We start from the raw sequence: 15774 nt of genomic DNA on the forward strand, positions 1-15774 counted from the left end.
ACACACTGTTTTGTTTTGATTCACCTGGAATGCATCTAGCTGATTTAACCTGAACGTTTAATCAGGCTTTAATAAATTGTCCCAAATAATACCTTAGTGAAGAATCCGAGATCTTAAAATGGTACTGTGATTTGTTAAGATTTTAGGGCAGCAACTAAACCCTAAATAGGCATAGGGTTGGTTTTGCTTCTTAAAGCAGAGCTACACTGTATCTGATCACCACAAACTGAAAACGCTATTCAATATTCAAAACAAACACACCCATCCATTCATGTCTCCATGCTTAATTTTGTTGCGAAATCACTTTGAAAACCCTCCTCCCTAAGGTTAAAACAAAAATATAATCTATACCTTCCTATCGATTTACTAATGCTTGCAGCAAATAGGTTAAAATAGTTAATGTTGATTGAGAGAGTTTAGTTCTTCCAAAATGTGTTCATGTAACCTATGTTTCATCATGCCTATGGGTTGTCTAGCCGTGTTTCAGCAATTTCTTCCATGTTCCATTTAATAGGGCCAGTCATTGATCATTATTAGTCAAGTCAGCTTCTACCCTATCCAAATTAGAAAACAAAAAAATGTTGCCTATAGTTCTACTTGATCTTGAAAATACAGCTAAAGACACTGCTTATTAACTTGCCGACCAGTCGCCATGTATTTACTGCGGCAAAGTGGTGCTATTGCGTGAAACAATGTACCTGTACACTGTTTCCTTAAATAGCCACTAGATGGCGCCATCGCACCACCGGAGGAGTGATTGTGCTGTGATGGACTAGCAAGGATGTCAATCAACGGGTCCAGTGGACCCGACGTCGGCCACCTGCGATCAACCCCGGGTGAGGCAGAGCTGCGATCTGCTTATGTAAACAAGGCAGATCGCTATTCTGCAAGGGGACAAAATGGAGATCTTGTGTTCCTGCTAAGCAGGAACACAAAACTCTGTCTTCCCCAAATCAGTGCAACCCCCCTACTTAATAAGCACCCGCTAGGGACAGACTTAACCCTTTGATCGCCCCTGTTGTTAACCCCTTTCCTGCCAGTGTCATTCGTACAGTAACGGTGCATTTTTTTTTTTTTTTTTTTAGCACTGATCACTGTATTAGTGTCACTGGTCCCCAAAAAGTGTCAGATAGCCGATTTGCCCGCCGCAATGATGCAGCTTCGCTAAAAATCGCTGATCGCAGCCATTACTAGTAAATGATGATAAATAATAAAAAATTAATAAAAACTCCATAAAAATATCACATCTGTTTGTAGACGCTATAACCTAACATTTATTTGGGTACAGCGTCGCACTATCGCGCAATTGTCAGATAAAGTAAACACAGTGCCGTATTGCAAAAAATGGGCTGGTCATTAAGCAGTCCAGAAGTGGTAAAACACATACGAGGTGTGTCTAAAATGTTTGGTGAATAGTATCTGAAAACAAACAAAAACGATAATACAAACAAATTATCTTTATTGGCCTTCTAAATAATCACCATCCTTCACAACACACTTATGGCAATGTTCGTAAAGCTTCAGGAAACTTTCAGCAAAGGCCTATTTAGCAATCGGTCACAGATTCTGGTTTGAACTGGTAGCACCAAGTCTTATGCCCTTTGACCATGGTTCGCAGAAAGGATGGATCCTGGTCACACATTGTAATGAAATCTCCAGAGGTTTCCATCAGGATTGCTTTCTGTTCGATTGTCAGCTTGTGTGGCACAAACCGGGAACAGAACTTCCGCTTAGCCAAATCTTTGCAGACAGTGGTGCGCACCGTGTCCCTTCTAATGCCCTATTTCTCCACCATCAATAGTCAAGTCAGCCATGCCAGCATTCGTCGCACTCGCTTGATCTTGTATGGGATTCTGCTTGTCGATGGCTGACCCAAACGAGGCTCATCCTCAGTTGTTTCCTTCACATCGCGAAAGCATTTGAACCAGTCCTAAACAGATTTTATGCTCATGGCTTCCGTTTTGTACACTTGCACCAACATTTTATGCATCTCCTTTAGCCATTTTCTCCAATCTGTAGCAAACTTGATGTTCACTTGTTGCACCATTGCACTGTGAGCCTATCTCTCACGCTGACTATGTTCGACTGCCTGCAGCACTTTAGGTGGCGCTTCTCGATCAGTCTCTGGACAGCCATATGCATGTGCGCGCACCTGGCCCATGTTGCCCTTGAGATATCCGACCATTCATAGAAGTTTTTAGACACATCTCGCATATGTGAACTCTCTTGCATTTTCAAGTACAGTAAAACCTTGGATTGCGAGCATAATTCGTTCTAGGAACATGCTTGTAATCCAAAGCACTCTTATATCAAAGCGAATTCCCCCATAAGAAATAATGGAAACTCAGATGATTTGTTCCACAAGTCCTTCAGTTTATAGTCTATATACAAAGATTATAGCAATGTGATAGGTTGTGTAACCATAAAATGTCCATCCACAATATGCAGCCTTCCCAAGGGGATTAGAAGCAAAATCTAGCAGAGCTACAGAATATAAGAGAGATGAGAGGCGCCTCTAAGTGTAGCAATATGTTTACATTTAATGAAGGTTCAACATTTAGCAACTCACATGGTTGATGATTAAAATAGGCACACCTAAGTATGCAGACATCCGGGGTAAAGCTGTCCATCTTCTAAACCACCGGCTCTCATCACTGTCAGTCTGCAATCGTGACCGGGAAGATTAGCCTGCAGTAGAGTGATCTGAAAGTGAGGCTTTGAATCACTCGTGGAGTGCAGCAGGGAAGGGATGATGAAGATGGCTGTGCAGAGGATGGTCTATGTGGACAGCTTTACCCCAAATGCCTGCATACTTAGATGTGCCTGTTTTAATCATCAACCATGTGAGTTGCTAAATATTGAACCTTCATTAAATGTAACCATATTGCTACACTTTAGAGGCTCCTCTCCTTTTTTATACATGACGCTACTTGTATATCAAGACATCGCTTGTATATCAAGTCAAAATTTATTTTAAAAATGTGCTTGTCTTGCAAAGCGCTCTCAAACCAAGTTACTCTCAAACCAAGGTTTTACTGTATTTGTAATTCTGTTTAGCCAGTTGTGAGCTCTAGACACCCTAGCAAGGGACCTCAACTGGATCCTGAACTTCTTGCTGTTGGGCCAATTTGCTTAAATCTAAAACCTGCCCCTGCCCGTGTTAATATTAAAAAAGCTCAGATCAAGATAAAGATTCAGCACAAGTACCACCGTCCCAATATTTGAATATAGAAAAGAGAACGGGGGGGGGGGGGGGGCTAAATGGACTTTAAAAGTACCGTCATAGGCAAATGATATACAAAAATACAGTAATTAGTAAAATATCAAAGGTTTATTCAACAAAACCACAATATAATATGGTCCATAACATAGACACTATAGGCAACTAATTACACAATAGGTTGGTAATACCAGCAATACTTATATGATTGGTACATCAACTACAAAAGATGGGGCAGATGTTAAAAATGCCCTGAACTGACCGCCACGGCCAGACATGAGGAGTAGCCGAAGTGCTCATATGGCCGACATGTTTCGCGTGTTGTGCTTCTTCAGGGGTGAGCAAAAAAGTGTACGGTTGATATAACAGACAAATGACTACATGTAAGAGAAAAGACAAAATCAATATCACAGTTAGACAAAAAAACAACATCATTATATCAGTTACTATAGCTATAAGGGCATGTCTGATACCCGCATGATAATCTCCAAAGGCTAAGCCAAACCCACCTCTTCCGAGAGCGGCCCACAAGCCCAGCAAGGTGGAAGCAGCCAGGTGTAGGTCTCCCCCGGGGCGAGCACGGAGAATGGAGTATATACACGGACCACAGGTAATGGTTAAGAGTAAAAGTACGTATCCAGCACTCTAAAATCAAGGATAAATATAATAGTAAATATTCATAGTAATTTAGCTAGGGGTACATAGGGCTCCTTCACATTATAAAAAGAATCATAAGTGTGGAAGTAGGGGGAGTACATACCTAAGTACTTGAAACAATCAGCATGTGGGTGGGCGGGGGAGCAGATGAATATGCTCGAGCAGTTAAACTAGAGGGGCCAAAAGGTCACCGGTATGATTATGGATACATCCATGCAGGTACATGTATCCCAAAGCCTGTATGGAGAGGGAAAGTATGTACTCAGAAAATCATAACGGGATAAAACTCGTTTTTTGAAAAGGTAGATACTATCTCATGCCGAACAGAGTTTGAAAAACTATATAGATCATCAATAACCATCATGAGCAACCACAAGCATGCAGATAGCATAATCCTAAGGCCAGGGAAGAGAGCCTCATAGAGATGACACACAGATTTCTCACAGTGGCAAATCAATATTCCATGCCGAGCAGAGTTGAGAGAGTGTACAGTGTCATAGGCCAGCAGAAGAAACCAAGAGAGGGTGGACAGGAAAAACCGAAAACTAGTAAGAAGAATCTCATGGAATAGTGAGTTAATAGGGAAACGTGATCGTGGAGGACCTACAGAATGAATAGAGCAACCCCCAGATAGCCAGTGCAAGGATAGGAATTAATAGTGCAGCTATTGGTGCAGCTAATAGTGGACTAGTAAAGAAGGTCTCACAGAATAGTGAGCTGATAATGGGGAACCATGTGATTGTGTAGAATCCACGGATAAAAAAGAGCAACCCCCAGTTGCCAGTGCAGGGATAGAGGTTGATGGTGCAGCATTATAGGCAAATTGAAGTCATTCATTATAGAAAAAATATATATGATCCCATCACCACCAGGTACTCAGTGCCCAGAAATAGAGAATGAAAGGCGCTCATATCTATCACGGTCTAAGAGTCAAAAATAGTGATCCAAACATAAATCTATAGAGTGCCAAGAAAAAGTGATGAAAATATAGTATTGCCATAGGGACAAGTAATAAAACGCCTCTGAAGACCGCAATCCAGGTATCCCACCACCATACCTAAATGCCTCGGTGTGTCCCTATATATCTGCCTCAGCCCAGTGCTACACAGGTGAGCCGATGATGGGGAAACATGTGATCGTGGAGAGTCCACAGATTGAATATGGCAACCCCCAGTGGCCAGTGTAGGGATAGAGATTGATAGTGCAGCAGTATAAACAAAATGAAGCCATTCGTTAACGAAAATTATAAGGTCCCATCACCATCAAATACTTGGTGCCCAAGAATAGAAAATGAAAGGCACTCGTGTATATATATATATATATATCAAGGTACAGGGATCAGAAATATAGACCTATAGTGCCATGAGAGAGTGATGGAAATAAAATGATTACCACAGGGACAAGTGATGAAAGACTGTTGCCTCTAGAGACTGCAATCCTCAATTGTCCCGCCACCATACCCACACGCCTCAGGTGTGTCCTTATGTAACGGTATCAACCCAGTGCTGCACAAATAAGCACGGCGTCAATCAGACGCCACTGGGCCCGGTCCCAGAGCTCTCGGAAGAGGTGGGTTTGGCTTAGCCTTTGGAGATTATCATGCGGGTATCAGACATGCCCTTATAGCTATAGTAACTGATATAATGATGATGTTTTTTTGTCTAACTGTGATATTGATTTTGTCTTTTCTCTTACATGTAGTCATTTGTCTGTTATATCAACCGTACACTTTTTTGCTCACCCCTGAAGAAGCACAACACGCGAAACATGTCGGCCATATGAGCACTTCGGCTACTCCTCATGCCTGGCCGTGGCGGTCAGTTCAGGGCATTTTTAACATCTGCTCCATCTATTGTAGTTGATGTACCAATCATATAAGTATTGCTGGTATTACCGACCTATTGTGTAATTAGTTGCCTATAGTGTCTCTTATGGACCATTTTATATTGTGGTTTTGTTTAATAAACCTTTGATATTTTACTAATTACTGTATTTGTGTATATTCTTTGTCTATGATGGTACCTTTTAAAGGCCATTTAGCCCCCCCCCCCCCGTTCTCTTTTCTATATGCCCCTGCCTGTGAGTGGACAAAAGGAGCAGTTACACAAAGATGAGATTGTCTCCCTGCTCTGTGTTAGGCTGGCCATATATTTTACAAATTTCCTTTTAGATTTTCCTAAACCATATAATGTGATGTGATGTGAAACCTAAACCCTTTCAATTTGTATGCAATCAGGCAGGCCCTTGCACTACATAGCTGAAGGTAAATCTAAAGGAAATTGAAAAAGAAAATGTTATATGTATGGCCAGCTTTAAATGGATATCAGTAGAGCCTGGGAAACCAACTGTATGTAAATATCTTTAATCATTTTGTTTTAAATTCAAAAACTAAAGCTGAACTCCAGGAATTATTTTAATTTCATATTTTGCATTGTGCTAAACTGGACTGTAAGTACTCATTTATTATACCTGATGGACTGCTGGGTAAGCTGGAAGTCACTGTAGTAGTCGGCACTACTACAGGGATAGCTACACTCTCATATTCTATGGGACCACCTACCCCACTGCACACTGACCACAGGGGGTCTCTAACTTAGCACTGATGCTATTAACAGTATAGAATGCCTTGTATTTTTTTCAATGAATACAAGGTGCTCTCTGATTGGACGAGGTTGAGATTGTGATGCCACTGCCCCTCCTCTTCCAATGTTTTGTGCCAACTATGTATTCAATAGAAATAATTCCCAAAGTTCAGCGTTCATGTTTAGTGTGGTGTTTTTTTTTTTGGAGATCAAATTTAACCACTTGCCGACTGCCTAACGCCGATCTACGTCGGCAGTCAGCCCCTCACAGGCAAAGTGACGTAGGGCTACGTCACTAGCTTGTGAGGGTCTAGGGAGCGAGCGCGCGCCCCCGGAGGCGCGCTCCCGCGTGGTCACGGACCCCCCCCCCCCCGCGCGTGTGACCGGCGGACCCGATGTCCGCCGGTCACTCGGCGATCGGCGGGGGAGAGGGAGAATGTCAGGCAGCTTGTGTAAACAAGCCACCTGTCATTCTCCTTGCTGTTAGGATACTGATCACTCAGATCTAGTATGTAGATCCGTTGATTAGTGTCCATACAGCTCAAGCCCCAGCCAATCACAGTAGAAAGCACGCCCCTAGGGATACACACAGCCCCTCCCTCCCAAATAAAGTTAACCCCTTCACTACCAGTGTATTTTTACAGTAACAGTGCATATATATAGCACTGATTACTGTAGAAATGTCACTGGTAACCCCAAAAGTGTCAAAAATGTCAGTCAAGGGTCCGATCTGTCCGCCCCAATGTCGCAGTACCGCAAAAAAAATCGCAGATCGCCGCCATTACACGTTAAAAAAAAAAACAACAAAAATGACAGAAATCTTTCCCTTTGTTAGTAAACGCGATAACTTTTGCGCAAACCAATCAAAATACGCTTTTTGCGATTTTTTTTTTTTTACCAAACATAGGTAGCATAAAACAAATTGGCCGAAAAAGTAAAAAAAATTTGATTTTTAAATTTTTTTTGGGGGGAATTTCATATAAAAAAATGTGAAAAATATTGCTATTTTTGCAAAATTGACGCTCTTTTTTTGTTTATAGCGCGTGATCAAAAAATCGCACAGGTGATCAAATACCACCAAAAGAAAGCTCTGTTTGTGGGAAAAAAAGGACGCCAAATTCGTTTAGGTACAGCGTCGCACGACCGCGCAATTGTCCGTTAAAGTCACGCAGTGCCGAATCGCAAAATACCCCCTGGTCGGAATGGGGGTAAAATCTTCCGGGGCTTAAGTGGTTAAAGTAACACTAAACTTTGTTTTTTAAGGAAAAATACATCTATTTATGTATGCCTAAAAAGGAACTACAGTCTGCTCACATAATTTGTAAATAAACTTATTATTTTATATGTACTGTGATTCTGTACATGCCACAATTGCTGCAGAAATCTTCCTCGACTAAGTCTGGCTGCAGCTATTTTAACTGTGGGCAGCTGAAGCTGCTGTCTTTTTAGTTCCTGGATTCGCACACACACACACACACACACACACACACACACACACACACACACTCACACTCACACCCCACTGCTTGCCTGCACATTTCTCCTCTCTGGATAAATACTCATGGATCTCTGCAGTCTCCTGGTATCTCTGCCCTCATCCAGCCACCTCCAGCTCTGCAGCTCTCATTGGCTTTCCTATGACCCATCCCTTCCTCCCTTGCTGACAAACTCTCACGAGAGTGAGACAGAGAACTGTGCATGATGTTGTTAGCCTAGGCTAATGGCCAGACAAGAAAGAGGAAGTGGGCTGTATAAGGTATTTACTGGCAGAAAAAAAATGTTTTACTATTCAAAGTTAAAACAAGAGCAGAGGATTTAATAGATGATGGGAAGATGAAAAAATAAATGAAGAGCCGATTTCGCTCAAAATGCAACTGTAATTATTTGACTTCCTGTTAGAGGGTGGGTACATTTGTTCTCCATGGTTCCAATGCATGTAAGAATTTGCCCCCCTCCTCTTTTACTCGCTCCTGAGATGGACAAGGGACTATATGGTTTGTTGTATGCATAGAGCAATGCACTTGACCACAGCTAACGTGCACTGCTCAGTCCAAACAAATGTAAGTGAGGGGTAAAGGAGAGGATCAGGAGCTCACATAGGATGTTACAAAGAGGCAAAAAAGTAGTAAGAAACAATATCTTGAAATATAGTTTTACAGGGCCATTAAGTAGTGAATGTGTATGAATTATTTTTGGAAAATAAAGATATTGTTTGGTGTCACTTTTTTAAGTTCCATTAAAGTATATTTTGTTCAGTCCTCAGTAGGGCTGCAACTAACGATTAATTTGTCTGTCGACTAATCTATCGATTATTTTTACGATTAGTTGACTAATCTAACGATTATTTTTATTTTATTTTTTTTGCTTAATTTAGTGTTTTTTTGATTAGCTAATTAATCCTGTAATTAATACAGACCCCTCAGCCCCCCTCCCACTACAGACCCCTCAGTAAGCCCCCCTCCCAGTACAGACCCCCACAGTAAGCCCTCCCACCTAGTACAGACCACTTAGCCCCCCTCCCAGTGCAGACCCCTCAGTAAGCCCTTCCACCTAGTACAGACCACTTAGTAAGCCCCCCTCCCGGTACAGACCCCTCAGTAAGCCCTCCCATCTAGTACAGACCACTTACTAAGCCCCCCCCCCCCCAGTACAGACCCCTCAGTAAGCCCTCCCACCTAGTACAGACCACTTACTAAACCCCCCTCCCAGTACAGACCCCTCAGTAAGCCCTCCCACCCAGTACAGACCACTTAGTAAGTCCCCCTCCCAGTGCAGACCCCTCAGTAAGCCCTCCCACCTAGTACAGTATGTACTAGACGGGAGGGCTTACTGAGGGGTCTGCACTGGGAGGGGGGCTTACTAAGGGGTCTGTACTAGGTGGGAGGGCTTACTGAGGGGTCTGTACTGGAAGGGGGGCTTACTAAGTGGTCTGTACTGTACAGACCACTTAGTAAGCCCCCCCTCCCAGTACTCTAGTACAGACCCCTCAGTAAGCCCTCCAACCTAGTACAGACCCCTTAGTAAGCCCCCCCTCCCAGTACAGATCCCTCAGTAAGCCCTCCCACCCAGTACAGACCACTTAGTAAGCCCCCCTCCCAGTGCAGACCCCTCAGTAAGCCCTCCCACCTAGTACAGTATGTACTAGGTGGGAGGGCTTACTGAGGGGTCTGCACTGGGAGGGGGGCTTACTAAGGGGTCTGTACTAGGTGGGAGGGCTTACTGAGGGGTCTGTACTGGAAGGGGGGCTTACTAAGTGGTCTGTACTGTACAGACCACTTAGTAACCCCCCCCCTCCCAGTACACTAGTACAGACCCCTCAGTAAGCCCTCCAACCTAGTACAGACCCCTTAGTAAGCCCCCCTCCCAGTACAGACCCCCCAGTAGGCCCTCCCACCCAGTACAGACCCCTTAGTAAGCCCCCCTCCCAGTGCAGACCCCTCAGTAAGCCCTCCCACCTAGTACAGGGCTTACTGAGGGGTCTGCACTGGGAGGGGGGCTTACTAAGGGGTCTGTACTAGGTGGGAGAGCTTACTGAGGGGTCTGTACTGGAAGGGGGGCTTACTAAGTGGTCTGTACTGTACAGACCACTTAGTAAGCCCCCCTCCCAGTACACTAGTACAGACCCTCAGTAAGCCCTCCAACCTAGTACAGACCCCTTAGTAAGCCCCCCTCCCAGTGCAGACCCCTCAGTAAGCCCTCCCACCTAGTACAGACTGTACTAGGTGGAAGGGCTTACTGAGGGGTCTGCACTGGGAGAGGGGCTTACTAAGGGGTCTGTACTAGGTGGGAGGGCTTACTGAGGGGTCTGTACTGGGAGGGGGGCTTACTAAGGGGTCTATACTGGGTGGGAGGGCTTACTGGGGGGTCTGTACTGGGAGGGGGGCTTACTAAGTGGTCTGTACTGTACAGACCACTTAGTAAGTCCCCCCTCCCAGTACAGACCCCCCAGTAAGCCCTCCCACCTAGTACAGGCCATTACAAGCCAGTGTAGCGCCGCAAATGTGACATGTCTAAGTAGCCGGGTGATCGGGGAGGATGGCGAATGTGTGTTGCGGCAGAAGCTGTGGCAGTACAGGGAGTACAGGGGTGCTGGAGACGGTCAGCGCTCACCTCTCGTCTCCGACGGAGCCCGGCGGGGGAATTTCACCCGGCCGGCCGCCGCGCCGCTTGAAGCATTGTGACGTCACGCGTTGACACGTCGACGCTTTTCACGCACGGCGACGATTTTTTGTAGTCGACGCGTCGTGGCAGCCCTAGTCCTCAGCAGAAGCACAATCAAAAGGTCCTCTACTTCCACTGTTCCTCAGCAGTACAGTTAATCTAGGACAAACTGTTGGCCTGTTGATTACACAGATCAAATATTTCACAGCATCCTGCCTCAGTACTCCACTCAGGAGTCCTCATCCCAGATGCAAGCAGTGGACTTGCTTGTGGGAGGAGTTATGCAAATATAAAAATGCTTTGTGGGTTAGAATGTCATTCTGGAGATGTGGCAGTATTTGCATGCAGGCCACCTTCTTGACACCCAGGTGTAATGTTCCGCCTCTATCTTTGGAAAAACTAAAATCCATTGAATGAATGGGCTGGACCATGGTTATCAAGGCTGGGTAAAAAGGGTTAGATGATGGACATCCTCCAGCCAGGAGATGATGCAGGATCTATCTGACCTTCCCAAATCTTCTTTCAGGACAGCTCCACCCAGATGCTGTCCTGAAATACCGTTACCGGTAAGTCTAACTAAGGTTTTCTGCGGCTTTTATTGCATACAGTGAGAAATTTCAGTACAGTAGTCTGTATAATTGCAAGACTGAAGGGAAGAAGGGAAGACTGGATATGTTTTAGGTTACATTGGATACATTGCTAGCAGGAGCCTACTTGATCCTGGCAACTGAATCTATAAGAAATTAATAGAAACCTTTTTTTTTTGCTAAATTTTAAACTGATGAAATTTCCCATAATTTTGAATCTGTTGTATGCCACTAAAAGACAAAACAGAATCCTATAGATAAAGAATCATAATCCAAAAAAACATTAAATCCTCTTCTTAAAATGACCTAGATCCAATAATATTTGAGACTTTAGTTTGCTTTTGCCATATGCTTCACTGCCAAGGTCTCATTTGCTGACTAAAAAAATAAACCTGGAGAGCTGTGAATAATGATTTGAGAACTGTTTTTTGTCTACTCTGCAGTGTGTACATAAGGATGTACTGGAAGGTCACACCGAAGCTGTGTGTGCTGTTCATGCTGTCTATCGGCCAGCAGAATCTGGGGATGACCTTCTTGTGGCATCTGCTGCTTCTGACTCCACTGTCCGAATATGGTTAAGAAGCCAGTCAAAAAGTAAGTGTATTTTTACATTTTATTTTTTTCTGCTTAATTCTTGCTGGGAAACACTATACAGAAAGCATTGAAAAAAAAAAAAAGCTAAAAACCTATATTGAAAGTAATATGGAAGTTGTTATTGCCAATATCTCTCTGAAAAGCTAGCTGCCTGTTTGCCTTTTTCTCAAATGTTTAAATCTCTGACATAAAAAATGCATACAGATCAGAATAGTCAGAACTCCTTATCTGCATACTTGCTCAGGGCAATTAACTATGAAACGACTTATTGCATGACAACCAGGCGACTAGCATTTTCATAAAGAGATGTTGAAATGTTGTATTCCTCTGCACAATTCATACATAACAGAATAGGTATACAAACCTAAAGGATTAAAGAATACATGCATTTCCAGGCAAAGTACTTAATTTTGCCCCTTTGTCCTGACCTAACCAATCCCATCTTATCCTTTAACAGATGTACACTGGGGATCAAATTTAGAGAACCTACAATTTTCTTAAATTTCAAGGTCAATGCTTAGTTCTATTTAAAATGATCCAAACAGGCGTAAAAGCAGTTTTGTTAAGCATATTTCATGAGTTACATCATACCTCCCAACAGTCCCGGATTCCGCGGGACTGTCCCGCAATTCTAAGTAAGTACCAGGGTCCCGCGGATCTGGGCAGAATTCCCGGAACCCAGTGCCGGAACAAGTTCCAACACTGGGTTCCACTCAGTAGTAGTATACTCAGTGGTTGTGTGTGCTCACACACAGCACCAAGCAAGGATTACTACCTGCAAAGCTTTCTCTTTGCCCCCCCCTGCCCCTTTCAGTGCAGACATTGGTTGCTTGGACCGCCGGCGTCCTGGCAACCGATGACACAATGTTCAAGGCTTCCAAGCTCCGCCCCCCGCCTTCCTCTTCCGCTCGGCTCCCGCTTTGTGCCTATCAACCGGTCCGCAGCTCTGCCTCTGGTAAGAATTTCTTTAGCTCTGTGTCCCTGTAGCTTCTGTCTGTGTATTATGGGAGCGCCAGGCACCCAGGGCATAATTTACCCCACGTTTGCTGGTGGGTGCCCTGGGTCCTGGCACCACAACCGCCCGCATTGTTTTTTTTTTTTTCGTTCCGAAGGCTTCTTTCCCCGCCTGTCAGGGCTGTAGCTGGGAGCCGAGTGAAGTGCTATTAAACTCCTCCTCGGCTCCCTGCTACAGCCCTGACAGTTGGAGTTAAGTGGCACTGCACTGTCACTCCTTTATTCACTGATCGCCAGTCTGATTTTCCTCTCCTTCTCTTTATACAATAACCTGAAGCCAGGCTGTATCCCCTCTCTTCTATGTTCACTGATGATCAGTGAGAGGGGATACAGCCTGGCTTCAGGTTATTGTATAAAGAGAAGGAGAGGAAAATCAGACTGGCGATCAGTGAATAGAGGAGTGAGAGATACAGGCTCCTGGTCAGTGTATAGGGAGAAGAAGAGATTCAGACTGTTGATTGGTGAAAAGAGAAGAGAGGGGTGCACTGCAGGCTTCGACCAGTGAATGATGGAAAGGAAAGGAGATTCAGACCGCTGACTAGTGAACATAGAAAAGGGGGGATACAGGCTTTTGGTCAGTGTATGGAGTGAAGAAGAGGAGATTCAGACTACAGATCCATGATCTGTAGTCTGAGTGACGGTTCACATATGATATGCGACGTCAGACATCGCATGTGATTTGCACTGCACAGCTGTGCAAATCGCATGCGATTTCTGTACGATGCAAATTCAGCCATACAGAGTGTATGACTGAATTTGCATCGCATTCAGACCAAAGCTGCACAGGACCCTTTTTTTTGGTCCGCACCAGAATTGGATCGCGTGAGTGTTACACCTATGCGATCCAATTCCTATCCGAACATACAGTTAGCACTGCGAAATGCGAACTGATCTGGGGTCGTCGTTAACTTTGTATTAACACTCCGAGCAGTTTGCATATGGCAGTGTGAACTGCCTGCGAGTCCCCGCATCGCACCAATCTGAACCGGCACTTAAGCTCTTCTTCAGTCCAAACACTAACCAAAAGCCTGTATCCCCTCTTTTCTATGTTCACTAGTCAGCAATCTGAATTTAAGCAAATATAAAATGGCATATATGCTGCAGTATGTCACTTGCCTTGATTTTCCAGTGTATTTTTTAGTGTTTTGCGCATATATGAGCATTTTAGAAGCATATTCCAAGCATTTTACATGTATTCAAGCGTTTAAGTGTATTCTATTTTCACACAGGCAATTTTTTGTAAAATTCTCCTTTAAGTGGGCGTGGCAGGGGGTGTGTCCTGTGCCTACATAATTTTGCTAATAGATGTCCCTCATTCCCATCTCAAAAAGTTGGGAGGAATGGTTACATATATTTTGAGGCACAGAATAAAAAACTTAAATGACATTTGAAAAATAATGTATATCAAAATTAGAGAACACTTTCAGATACCTCCCAGTTATTGGTGTTAATCTGGCACCTTGTTTGATTTTCTGACAAACCCTATATAACTGGCAGCCTAACTTTCCAGTTTTCACTGACTTTGCAAGATGGTGAGCTGTTCTAAAGGGACTGAAACTCTCCAGCAGCAGGTTGTCCTGATGAAGGGCAAAGGGATGACCTTTTCAGCTATAGCATGAGAAGTTGGTTGTTCCAAATCAGTGATTTCTAGAATATTGCATTTTTACAACGTCTCAAATCCATTCAAGTCCCCCAAGGAGGTTGGTTGTCCTCCAAAGTTCACTTTAGTGATGAAAGAAAGTTTAATTTATTTTGGCCAGATGGTAAACATTATGTTGATCATCAAACTGGGGAACGACTGAACCCAAAGTGTGTAAAGAAGTCAGTGAAAGGTGGATGGGGAAGCGTCGTGGTTTGGGGGATGTTTTCTGCAGCAGGAGTTAGGCCTCTTAGAGTCGGTTCACACTGAGGCAACACTACTCCTTACTACTTCAGGGGCGACTTGTGCATTACATTGCACCACGACTTCGGAGCGACTTGCAGGGACTTCACATAATGGAAGTCTATGCAAGTTGCTCCGAGTTCGCCCCGTAAACCTACCCTTGTCACTTCCTGCCAGGAACAGCTGAGCAGCGCAGCAGTGCGCATGCTCACAGCCCCGGATACATAATGGAACAGCTGAGGAGCTGACTAGTGCGCATGCGCACTAGTATGAAATGATCACGGTGTTCCGTGAAAAAACCTACCCACGCGGCGGTTACATTAAAACAGCTGTGCTGCAATATGAGTCATCTCCACTCCTGTCCCTGTCACTACCCTGATCTTGGCTAGTAAATATAAAAGCGGCTCTCGGCTCCGTGATTTATCTTTTCATACACCCGCTGCCGCTTTTTATATTTACTAGCCGAGATCAGGGAAGTGACAGGGATAGGAGTGGAGATGACTCATATTGCAGCACAGCTGTTTTAATGTAACCGCCGCGTTACACACACTGCCGTGCACCGGAAGTGACGAGGGTAGGTTTTTCTCACGGGGTAGGTAATTCTCACGGAACACCGGCTCTTATACAGCTACATGGCAGAGTGAATGCAAATGTTTATCAAAAACCTTCTTCAACAACATGCGGTTCATTCCCTGCATTCATCACCCAATCAGCCAGCAATTTTCATGCACAACAATGATCCTTGTCACACAGCAAAACGGGTAAAGCAGTTCCTTGAAGCTGAAAACATTGAAATAATGAAATGGCCAGCCCAGAGTCCTGATCTAAACCCAATAGAAAACCTCTGGAAAATCCTTGGCGACAAAGTTATGACCAAGAAACCTATTAGTCACCGAACTGGAAGAAGAGTGGAACAAAATCACACCAGTGCAATGTGGGAGACTAGTGATGTCCTGTGGCCGCTGATGTGCTGAAGTCATTCAAAGCAAGGGCCTGTACACTTCCTACTAATTGTTGATTGTTGTAACCTTCAGAAATTTTAGTTGTAATCTTTCTCTGTGCTACAGTCTTTACTGT

At 44.1% G+C, this 15774-nt stretch overlaps 1 protein-coding gene across 1 annotated transcript in view; it reads left to right on the forward strand.

Annotated features, from left to right (window-relative positions):
• The window catches only part of ELP2 (elongator acetyltransferase complex subunit 2), a 266743-nt gene that overhangs the window by 17842 nt on the left and 233127 nt on the right, over positions 1-15774 (forward strand). Inside the window, exon 4 of the mRNA XM_082259224.1 lies at positions 11651-11801. Coding sequence (XP_082115350.1) covers positions 11651-11801 — 151 coding nt within the window. The remainder of the gene's footprint in view (positions 1-11650; positions 11802-15774) is intronic.

This window comes from Pelophylax lessonae (genome assembly GCF_965119305.1).
Source record: "Pelophylax lessonae genome assembly, chromosome: 5".
Taxonomy (NCBI): domain Eukaryota; kingdom Metazoa; phylum Chordata; class Amphibia; order Anura; family Ranidae; genus Pelophylax; species Pelophylax lessonae.